Genomic DNA, 11,867 nt, shown 5'->3' on the forward strand with positions numbered 1-11,867 from the left:
TATAAATATATGTGTATATACATGTCACAGAAATGTATGTGAAGTTTACATTTACAGAGCATGTAAAGGTCATCTCAAAAGACCCATGTGATAAAATTGAAATCCAGTTTAGTAAAAACAACACCATAAAGATATATAAGATCAACAACACCATGGGTCTGTATAGGTGTGCGTGTGTGTGTGTGTGTGTGTGTGTAACAACACCATGCTTCTGTATAGGTGTATGTGTGTGTGTGTGTGTGTGTGTGTGTGTATAACAACATCATGTGTCTGTATAAGTAGGTGTGTGTGTGTGTGCGTGTGCGTGTGCGTGCGTGTGTGTGTGTGTGTGTGTGTAACAACACCAGGCTTCTGTATAGGTGCATGTATACGTGTGTGTGTGTGTGTGTGTGTGTGTGTGTGTGTGTGTGTGTGTGTGTGTGTGTGTAACAACATCATGCGTCTGTATAGGTGTGTGTGTGTGTGTGTGTGTGTGTGTGTGTGTGTGTGTGTGTGTGTGTGTGTGTGTGTGTGTGTGTGTGTGTGTGTGTGTGTAACAACACCAGGCTTCTGTATAGGTGTATGTATACGTGTGTGTGTGGGTGTGTGTGTGTGTAACAACATCATGCGTCTGTTTAGGTAGGTGTGTGTGTGTGTGTGTGTGTGTTTGGTTCTGCATTAAGCTCCAGCCAGCTGTTGTCTTTCCTGTGGCAGGATGAGGACAACACACCATACGTAAAGGTCAGTCAACATCTCCCTCAGAGCGAATGGACGGGCTATGGTAAAACGTGATATTCTGAAGGTCTTCTACCATCACAGTATATCTGGGACCACATGCTGTATTAAAGACAGGAGTGGACGGGAGAAGACTTCAGGAAAGCGTTGGATGTCTTCACAGAGCAGTGAATGACTTCACTGCTGGAAAAGAGCGTGAGAGAAAACTGTGGAGCACAAGAACAAGAATGTTTTGGTAATTGGCCATGAGGAACATTCTAGAAAGCTGAGAAAGTCCTGCCATTTGTTTCTTCTACACTAAGACAGGCGATGTCCCCCCTGGCCTGTATCATTCAGAAATATATGTTATAGTAGTGTATAGTAGTATAATAGTGACTCAAAAATATAACCTTTACTTTCTGAGACATTCTGGTATATTTCTTAGAGCTCATGGTCATCACAACATTGACATTTAAAAAGCGGGGCTAAGCACAACTGTCCATCACATTCTTGTTACCTGCGGTGACCTAGGATGTGAACGGTCCGGCCAATCACATGATAGAACACACCCCTGTCTGGAACGTCTGTCCCCTCTGGTTCCTCCCTCTCTCCCCTGTATCAGTGCTGCAACACCAGGGAGGAGGAAACCGTGAAGGCCGGCTTAACATGCTCACCATACCAAGAACACATCTGTACCTACCTACTTGATTTACGTCCAGAACGCCAATACTATATTGGAATAGAGCCACTTTACATATTAACGTTGAATACATTTACATTTACATTAAGGGCAATTAGCAGACGCTTTTATCCAAAGCAAATTACAGTAAGTACATTTGTCAGAAGAAGGAGAAACAATATATCGCTATCGGTACAGTAAGGATGCTCATAGAACCAAGTGCAAAGCAATTCTCAATAACAATTGTTAGGTTAACCCATTCCCTGTATACAACAAAGCCAGCTAGGATAAGATGCTACTGTGATGGGAAAGTTTTCTCATCCTACGTCTCTGTAACCGTTGGAATGTGCCTGTGTTCAGTGAACCCCTTTTTTCGCTGGATCTGTTCAAAGGCTGTATTTGACCCCTTAGGGGAAGAAGGGACAGAACGTTGTGCCAACTGATAAGGGCCGGCCGCAAACCCCATTTTATGACATCCTGAGGAGCTTCAATCGATAGATTACCATAAGTTTAGCAAAGGGTTTAGTTTTATTGGGGGACAGAGCTGCCCTACCTGCGAAGCTAATAGAGAGACGCAGGGCGAACTCCCATCTGAGATCTTGGATTATTGTATTGTGGATGTTTTGATGTTTTATGTTTTTACTCTTTATTCTAACAGTTTAGACAGAAACGATTGACAAAAAATTCCCACCACACTACATAACTAACTTTTCTTTTTTTTTTGGACTGCCAGTATGTACAACATACAATAAGTGCGTACATTAAGTGCCAACACACACATCAGGCATCTGGCCAAACAGCTCCCCCTACTCATGGAGGCGGGAGCAGGACGGTACCTGATGGACTGCCTGTGGACGGCGCTGCTCTCTGAGTGGAACACGGCGGCCGCCGGGGAGGCGACCAGGGGCTGGGTGGGAGGGGCCACCTCGGACTGAGTGACAGCCGTGCGCTCGGCGGCGCTGGGGGGGTTGGGGTCCGGGTCCGGACCGGGGCCCTCCTCCTCACACCAGTCGGGCGGGGCCATGCCGGGGCCGGGGAGCTCGCCGTGAGTCTGCTGCAGCTTCCACATGTGGTTGATGGCGGTGGCCGCGTTGAAGGCTTGCTGTTCAGGGAGGACACACACGGTCAGCGGAGACACACACGGCCAGGGGGGGACACGCGCTTTAGAGTTTGGTGTAGGTTGTGGGCCTACGTACCCTCCATTTGGATTTGGCAAAGTTTCTCTGGACCTGCTCGCAGAAGGACTGGTAAATGTCCTGGTCGCTCGCTGTGTCTCCGTAAATCCTGCCAAGCAGTAAGTATCACATTAGCATCACGTTAGCATCACATCAGTTACACATGAGTAGTGACACGTTACTTAGACATTACACATTAGTAACACATTAGAGTAACACGTAACAGTGAAAAATGTGTGGCACATTAGTGCTCTTAGTGGTGTTGGTGTGTAACAGCAGCGAGGACAGTAGTGAGCAGTGAGGATTGTGAGTGAGGACTCACCAGGGATGCCTCAGCGCCTGCTCTGTGGTGTAGCGGTTCTTGGGGTTCTTCTCCATCATGTTTCTGATGAAGTCTTTAGCTGTGGAAACAGACATACAGAGAAACACTGATATCTGATGTAATGTCCTTTATTATTCAAGAGGAAAAAAAAATAATAATAATTATAAATAAAAGCACAGGATTTACCAAACAAGGAGTTTGTATTGACCAGTTCATTTTAAGTACTTTCTAATCCCAATATGTGAACCATTATTAACCAACCCCAGACAATGTAATCAGATCAGATCAATGTTGATGGATCTAGGGGGGGAAGCTTCCAGAACACCTCATCCTGAACTATCCAGACTCTTTTTAAAGATCCCATATCATGCTTTTTTAGGGTTAATAATTGCATTTGGGGATACTACTAGAATAGGGTTACATGCCTGTATGTAAGAAACACCCCTTATTATTCTCACACTGTTCATTTCTGCAAAAACAATTTCAGCATCTTTCAAAAACTTTCTGTTTTGTATCATGTCACATTAAAGGGTAATTCACCCCTAAAACAACATTGTACTCCAACACTATATTTCATCATATATTTATAGGTGATATTGCTGCAAAAAAAAGGTGAAGGTAAAAAGTGAATCTTTTTACCGATACACTTCCAGTGATTTCACGCAAAATGCACAACAAGTTCTGAATGGGGGCGGGTCACCATGAATGGGGCCGAGATGATTGAAAGTACAGATGATAGCGCTCTTTGGTGGACAGCGGGAGAGGGAGAGGGAGAGGAGATGGAAGACGGATCCGCACTGTCCTGCCTAACCCAACACAGCAGCTTTCACGCTCATCTCGACAGAGGGGTCCTGGAAACGTTTTTCCAACGTTTCCAGGACCCCTCTGTCGAGATGAACTTTACGGAAATAAAGTTTGAGTGCAAACAAGCTGTTTCACACACTTATTGAGGGACTTTCTTGGGCGCGAATACTCCCCCTGGCTCAGACATAGATTTTTCTAGTTTAAAACCTGTATACATAGGTCATATAACAGCCTAAAGCAAAGGGAAAAGTCGAAAAACAAGACTCCTAGATTCAATGTTTACAGTACTTGATTGCCTGTCACCACACCTTAGATGAGGTACAGATGCGGTTTCTTATGGTTGCATGTTTCTAATGGTTCATGAGCCCTCTCCTGTAAACAATCTATACATCCACGAATACTCCTCCATACTCAACTTTCCTTTTCTCTTTGGTTTTAATTGTGTGTGGATAACATTGTGAAATAAAAGATTAATTAGTTTCATATTTTTTCTATTTTATAACTATATTTTATAACTAACTGATGTGATTGTGATGAAGTAAGAAAGGAATTCATAGGTTTATATTTCTCATCAAACACGTCCAAAGGGCACACAAACAAGTGGCTTGGTCTGATATTGAAAGAACAATATTACCAAGCAGGTGCAGCCTGATCAGTAGGAGTAATTTGACCTGGACCTGGTCTACTGATCAGTATGAGGAGCATGCTGGACCTGGTCTACTGATCAGTAGGAGGAGCATGTTGGACCTGGTCTACTGATCAGTATGAGGAGCATGCTGGACCTGGTCTACTGATCAGTAGGAGGAGCATGTTGGACCTGGTCTACTGATCAGTATGAGGAGCATGCTGGACCTGGTCTACTGATCAGTAGGAGGAGCATGTTGGACCTGGTCTACTGATCAGTAGGAGTAGTATGCTGGACCTGGACCTAGTCTAACCTGATTCTGAGATGTCGTCCCAGAAGGGTTTGTGGAAGCTGTAGTCCGCCCGCATGATCTTGGCATACAGAGTCTTCTCGTTCTCCTCGAAGAACGGCGGGTAGCCACACAGCCTGGGGAGGAGACAGACAACAGACTCACTAAGGGGCTCATGCTGCTCCCAAACTTAAAGTCTCTTTTTGTCAGGGTGTTTTTCATGTTGAAGCCCAAAGCTCATGACAGCTGAGACCCAAAACACTGTTTTGAATTGTCATCTAAATAGACCTAAATTCTTTACAAAGGGAGGGAGGACTGACAGCGCGCTACATTCAGGCTCTGCGTCGTTCCTCCATTAAAACACTCTTATATCTTTTGGGGTCCCGCTACGAATATGAGGTGAAAATGGTCATAATGTTGGAGCTGGAGTGAATCTATCTAGACTCTGATTGGCAGCCTGTGTCCCCTGCAGAGTCCTGAGTGTGTATGGCGCAGTGCAGGGCGGAGAGGCCTCCTTACAGGATGTAGGAGATGACCCCTACAGACCAGCAGTCCACTGCTTTGCTGTAGGGTTTCTGGGCCAGGACCTCAGGGGCTGTTGGACAACACCACACAGAGTTAACCGAGGAAGAAAAGGTTTCTAAAGTAATTTAGAAACCTTCAGAAACAGGAAGTCATTTAGAAACCAGACACACCAGAATCCAACACTGTGTTATTGTAGGACAAACACAGCGGTCTCTCCTAACATAAAGTCTGGGTCTGCTGCGGCTTCTATGTACCAGGACAGATGGTCTATGGCCCATGTGTTGTGTCTTCACTAGTGACGTGTACTACCTGTGCCCTGGTGCATGAAGGAACAACCAACCACCCCCATGGAGGTCATTCAAGCGATTGCAATAACAGTTGCTATGTTAGAAGTGGTGTTTAGCAGTTTAAGCACAGGTTATGGTCTTATTTGAAAGGTTCAGAATACAATTCTGACCCCCAAAAGATACCTCTCTACCCTATGAGCAACAGAGAGGACTACCAATGATGGTTAACAACTTTCAACTATCCATATTCATGCGGTCTGGGAAAAAACAATCAAAGTAATGGGTGGATGGGATGTATTCTCCCTTTGGTTGGTTATAGTGTGGGAGGGTTCCACCATCCGTCCAACCCACTCACTCACCCACGTATCCAGGCGTGCCGCAGGCCGTAAACATGACCCCATGCTCAGACATCTTGGACAGGCCGAAGTCACTGATCATGATCTTGGAGTTGGCCTCCATGTTGTAGTACAGCAGGTTCTCAGGCTGGTTACACAGAGAACACATTCAGAGAGGATGAGGAGCATCCTATCTGTGTGTGTGTGTGTGTGTGTGTGTGTGTGTGTGTGTGTGTGTGGTTAAGTGTGTGTGTGTGTGTGTGCGTTTTGTGTCTGTGTGTGTGCATGCATTTGTGTGAGTGTGTGGGTTTGGCCATGCATTTGTGTGTGTGTGTGTGTGTGTGTGTGTGTGTGTGTGTGTGTGTCTGTGTGTGTGTGTGTGTGTGTGTGTGTGTGTGTGTGTGTGTGTGTGTGTGTGTGTGTGTGTGTGTGTGTGTGTGTACGCAGGCATTTGTGTGAGTTTGTGTGTCTGGGTTTGTGGCCCCCTCACCTTGAGGTCTCGGTGCACGATGTTGTTGTCGTGGAGATAGCTGACCGCCTCCAGCACCTGCCGCACCACCAGGCTGGCGTCCTTCTCCGTGTACATGCCCTTCTCCAGGATCCGGTCGAACAGCTCCCCTCCGGACACCCTGACACACACACACACACACACACACACACACACACACACACACACACACACACACACACACACACACACACACACACACACACACACACACACACACACACACACACACACACACACACACACACACACACACACACCTTAGAACCATGTTACATGGAACATCCTGAGGTTATATTACTCTAACGAACCTTTGTTCCTCTGGTGAAGAATTTCATGTTCAATGGGTTAAACATGAAGTGTGTTTCCCTTATTGAGATGTAATGACAATATACATGTGTTCACAATCATCCCCAGAGGGTCCCTAGAGGTCAAGGTGCAGGCGTCCCTAGGGGTCCCTAGAGGTCAAGGTGCAGGCGTCCCTAGGGGTCCCTAGAGGTCAAGGTGCAGGCGTCCCTAGGGGTCATGGTTGGGGGGTCTAAGGTGCAGGTGAGTGAACTCACAGCTCCATGACCAGGTAGTAGTGGGTCCGGCTCTCGTAGAAGTCCTCCAGGCCCACCACGTTCTCGTGTTTGATCCTGCAGGGAGGAGTGGAACAGGGTGACGTGCGTGTGTGCGTGCGTGCGTGCGTGCGTGTGTGTGTCTGATGGCCAGTCTTTACTTTCTCAACACATTGATCTCATTCTCCAGGTTGCTGTTTGCCAGGAACTTCTTCTTCAGGCATTTCAGCGCATAGAGGTTCCCCGTCTTCTTCTCCCGCACCATGAACACCTCGGAGAAGGAGCCTCTGGTAGAGAGACAATGTGAGAGAAAGTGTGCACGAGAGAGAGAGAGAGAGAGAGAGAGAGAGAGAGAGAGAGAGAGAGAGAGAGAGAGAGAACAATACATTCAAAAATATAAAATAACCAGCACTATGTAGCTTTTGTACTGCAACTTTTTACTGCAGTAAACAATATAACCCCCCCCCCCACACACACACACACACTCACACACACACTGCGGGTCTGGAGATGAGGGCGGTTGCAGGACGGTTTAACCAGCTATCAGGATTAGCCTGAAGCTCTTTACATAAGCAGTGAGCTGAGAGCAGCCACCAAAGAAAACAGGAACATAACAACCCCTACTCATAGATACATAGGATCAAAGTGCAACTAAATATACATTTTACCCCTTAACTTCTTAATTAACTTCAGCAACGATTTGAATGCGGAAGATGACAATCCTCAGATACTGAGAATAGCAGTTTGACAGAGCTCCACGACTATCCAGAGAAATTAATCTCTTAGGCTCCGAAGATTTGATTTGGTTTGGTTCAGGTTTGGCAAGTGACAGCCCCTCAATCAGAAACAGAAAATAGAAACCTGTTTTTAAATTTTGTTTGAATCTTTACCAAAGATGGCCTTATCCATCTATTTATCAGACTGTTTCGGATGTTCTTTAAAGGTTTTGGTCATGGTAGAAGACATATATTTCTACATTTTCCCTTCTATAGCAGATAATAAATGTTTTTGATGCATGGCGTGGAGGCTTATGAATGACTCTAAGAGACAGGGAGGGCATGGCCTTCTGGAGCCAGCAGGGGTCAGCCTGGCACACCATTCTCCTGGACATCCGCAGCACATCCTCACAAGGTAGCCATGGCAACATGGGAGGACTAATCTAGAAGTTGGCTGTCACAGCTGAGCGCCTGTCGTTCAATATATATATATAGTTATATATTTATATAATTATATATATATATATATATAACTATATATATATATATATAGTTATATAAAATTATATATTTATTGTAAAACCTGTTTTATTTTATAAAGATGATGGATATATGTGGATATTTTAACATAATCCAAATAATAAACCACAATATGAGATTTTAGAGATTTTCTAAAAAGGTACCCTTGTATTTTTATATGATATATATGTAACTGGTTTGAATGCACTTCTTAGAAAACAAGGAACACAGACACAAATACACAACACACCATGTTGTGGACCCTCGCCCAGACTGTAAATCCAATAATTGACTGAGGTTAATGCTGTCCCTGCCTGGCTCTATGACGTCAATGCACAGTCCTTACAGTGAACACACACATACACACACACACACACAGAATGGTGATGCTTTGTGGTTGTTCTCTAAGCAGCTTCAGAGCAAGTAGTTGATATCAAGCAAATACAAACACAATATTTTACGTAAAGGAACCTTCCAATTTAGTTAGGAACCCTTCCAATCTAGTAAGGAACCCTTCCAATCTAGAAATAACCCTTCCAATCTAGAAGGAACCTTTCCAATCTAGAAAGAACCCATCCAATCTAGAACCCTTCCAATCTAGAAGGAACCCTTCCAATCTAAAAGGAACAATTCCAGTCTAGTGAGGAACCTTCCAATCTCGTACAGAACCTTCCAATCAAGAAGGAAGCCTTTGATTCTAGTAAGGAACCTTTTTATTCACTTAGGAACCGTCCAATGCTCCTGTTTACTGTGAACTATTTTGAAGCAAATTTTTGACAGTTTGGCAAAAAAAATAACTATATGTAAATGTCCAAAAATATATTGTATTAAACCTGTCCATTTCAGTAAGGAACCCTAAGCAGAAGACAATGAGAGTCCCCCCCCCCCCCCCCCCCCCCCAACTAATTAATTCAAGTAGGAGGTTGAAGAGGAAAAGTGAAAAAGGTTAGCTTGTTAAAGTCAAAGCGTTGCTAATTGGCTCGCCTGTAATCCCGATCTCAGTGTGATGCTGAGAGGGATTACCATGGCAGCCCAACGTGAGCCCGTCCACTGGGACAACAAGTCATGTGTCCCCGCTACATGAGAAAGCGGTTCCCAGGCTAATAACGTGTTCGCGATGCATCATACACCACCGGCACGAGTTGCTCTTGTGACGTAATTTCCCGGCTTGTAGCACTTATAGCGTTCCCGTTTGTCTTTGTGGGCATCGCTACACGACAGGTTGGGGAAGAACAGTCATTGGCTAGTCATTGTTAGCTACATTAGCCTCTTTAGCAAACCAGCTCGAAAACAAACAACAAAACTTTACATTGTATTGCATGCACAGAAAGACCGTGAAATGCATAAATTGGTGACTGGATTAAAGCAGCAATGTAATCCAGTGTGTAAGAGCATTTTAAATCGACATTAAAATGACCAACGTGGTACAAATACAAAGAAAATACATCTCATTATGGGTGCAGCCATCTTTGTTGGTCGAGTTGTGGTGCCTTCTATTTGTCCACCCGAGTCGGGTGGACAAATAGGCCTAGAAGGCAACAACAAAAACAAAAAAACAAATAGGCCTAGAAGGCAACAAAAAAAACAACAACAGGTTTCTATTTTCTGTTTCTGATTGAGGGGCTGTCACTTGCCAAACCTGAACCAAACCAAATCGAATCTTCGGAGCCTAAGAGATTAATTTCTCTGGATAGTCGTGGAGCTCTGTCAAACTGCTATTCTCAGTATCTGAGGATTGTCATCTTCCGCATTCAAATCGGAAGTCGTACACATAGCACTGTATACTGTTACCTATAGGCATGTCGTTACAGTCTTATGTGTTAAATACCGCCTATTTTGTAGCTTGTGCCGCTGAAATTGGCTAGAGACGCTCCATGTTGCTATGACAACAATGCCGATTCTTGAGCAGAAAGCAGAGCTCCGACTCGTCTTGTTGTGTGCCAAATAGAACGAAAAACCCGGGCTCACTCGTTTTACGAGACGGATGTGACGTCACACCCGAGCTGCAAATCGCGATTACGAGACAAATAGAAGGCACCATAACCTCGCTGAACTCGGTTGACTCTCAGAATCCCGAGTGGGACCGACCAAAAGGGGGCGTGCCTCGGTGAAATGCCGCAAGAAAGCTGGGAGATTTCCCACTTTGCAACTCGTGCGGGTGGTGTATGATGCATCTCGAACACACCATAAGTCCCACAGTACATCCTCTAGGGGAGGCAAGAAGACCAGCTCCGTAGCAGCACTCCTGGATCAATCCCAGCCATTCCATCACAGTGCAGGACTTACGCTCCCATTTTGCCCTTGAAGTCAAACACCTCCTTGATGTTGTTGGTGCTCTTCTTCCAGCTGCAGGCGATATCTTTACGCCCCATGGTGGCGCTGGTGCGGCTCCGACACCCCTTAACATGGACACATTAACATGACATATTATCATGCACAGGTCATCTCAAAACACCTCGTAACATGACATATTAACATACACAGGCCCTCTATTTAAACACCCCTAAACATAACATATTAGCATACACATGCCCTCTATTTAAACAGCCCTTAACAGCTTTCTCCCAGCTTAGACCTTACATGAGCAGTGTACCCGCACTGGGGCGTCACCCTGCTACAGTACTGGAGGTTCAAATCCTTCCTGGGCCTATGGTTATAGAAGGTCCAAAAGGGGAGCAGATTACCAGGGGTGAGGCAGCAGCAGGCCGTGTGATTCCTCCATCCCTCCCTCCTGTGAGGAGATTAGGCTCCAAGTAGAATCCCTGGCATTACAACCACTGGGCTGCCTCAACATATCCTGCCCTTAATGCTGAGAAAGGTTGTAACCTCTTCAATCACACACAGCCTTTCCTGCTTTTAAATGTGACATGAATACCAAGCCGTCCTTCCATTGTCAATAAGATTCAAAGGCCATTGAATAATAAAGTGAATCACAATCAAATACAAATATATAGCCTACAGTCGTCCTTTAGACTTGAATGTGAGATAAAAACAACGAGCAACAGTAGCTGATCAATTAAATATGTAAGCCTAATATATTTTTCCGTTGTTTAATGTCACTGATCAATATCTCTTCTTCACCTATGCCTGTATTCAATAACAAATCGGTGCTATATTATATATAAGTGTATATATATATATATATAAGTTATTCCAAAGAAAATAAAAAGATTTACAATAGAGTGGAAGAAGGAAAACATTACAATAAAACCATAGTAGTGAATTCCTACCTTAGTTCGCTGGCCTACTCATTAATAAGTCCCTTTATGCAGCCTAGCTCGCAATACAACATCGACAAACATGGGCACACGGTACAGGTGAACAACAACCAGAGAAGCTCTTTACCTCGGCGGCGGTCGGCCGGGCGCTCGGTGGGGATCGGGAGGCGTCTGAGGAGCGTCTGGACGCTCAGGACGCCGCGCGTCTCCTGCGCGCTGACCGGTGGGCGGGGCTTGATGAGTTAATTAAGAATAGGGATGAGTTTAACCTTTTGATTATGTCGGGCTATTAAGTGAAGGCGATGCAGAGTAGTAGGAAAAGTCAAGACGTCTTTGCACTTATTAAAAACTAGATATGATAAAGAGTGATCTGACATGATGTATATCACTTTGTCTATTATTCTGTATCTGTACTCTTTGAATAAAGACTTGTTTATTAAAAATTAAAAAAAGCTTTGTAACATTAGTTACTGCGGGCTTATGCCTTACCAGGATTCTGCCTGTACCTTTTTGGACGAGATATTTTTGCTTTGCTCAGTCGATGGATGGCCATTGTGGTCAACCAATGACATGGATAGCTTAGCTTGTGTATCTATTCGAGTACCGTAGCAG

General features: G+C 44.7%; 1 protein-coding gene across 2 annotated transcripts; it reads right to left on the reverse strand.

Moving 5' to 3' along the window:
• Positions 1–603: 603 nt before the first annotated feature.
• Positions 604–11,531, reverse strand: camk1ga (calcium/calmodulin-dependent protein kinase IGa). Of its 2 annotated transcripts, XM_084463737.1 has the most exons (13): positions 11,383–11,531; positions 10,324–10,436; positions 6,964–7,089; positions 6,806–6,880; positions 6,225–6,363; positions 5,759–5,882; positions 5,107–5,182; positions 4,612–4,724; positions 2,870–2,948; positions 2,569–2,656; positions 2,209–2,474; positions 1,211–1,317; positions 604–920 (listed from the first exon to the last, which is right to left on the reverse strand). In XM_084463737.1, the coding sequence occupies exons 2-12, from the start codon at positions 10,407–10,409 to the stop codon at positions 1,245–1,247; spliced, it is 1,245 nt and encodes a 414-aa protein (XP_084319863.1). In that variant the 5' UTR covers positions 10,410–10,436; positions 11,383–11,531; the 3' UTR covers positions 604–920; positions 1,211–1,244. The 2 variants fall into 2 exon arrangements, with proteins under 2 accessions (XP_084319863.1, XP_084319864.1); XM_084463738.1 differs by lacking the exons at positions 10,324–10,436; positions 11,383–11,531 and adding an exon at positions 7,292–7,379.
• Positions 11,532–11,867: the final 336 nt, after the last annotated feature.

Source organism: Micromesistius poutassou (assembly GCF_964030765.1).
Source record: "Micromesistius poutassou genome assembly, chromosome: 2".
NCBI classification, from domain to species: Eukaryota; Metazoa; Chordata; class Actinopteri; order Gadiformes; family Gadidae; genus Micromesistius; species Micromesistius poutassou.

Bases quoted from the DNA above. Each gene is read 5' to 3' on its own strand.
- camk1ga (XM_084463737.1), bottom strand. From the start codon at position 10,409: ATGGGGCGTAAAGATATCGCCTGCAGCTGGAAGAAGAGCACCAACAAC. The intron at 6,881-6,963 runs GTAAAGACTGGC...TCCTCCCTGCAG, and splicing joins GAGATCAATGTGTTGAGAAA to GATCAAACACGAGAACGTGG. The intron at 5,183-5,758 runs GTGAGTGAGTGG...GTTGTCCAACAG, and splicing joins CGGCACGCCTGGATACGTGG to CCCCTGAGGTCCTGGCCCAG.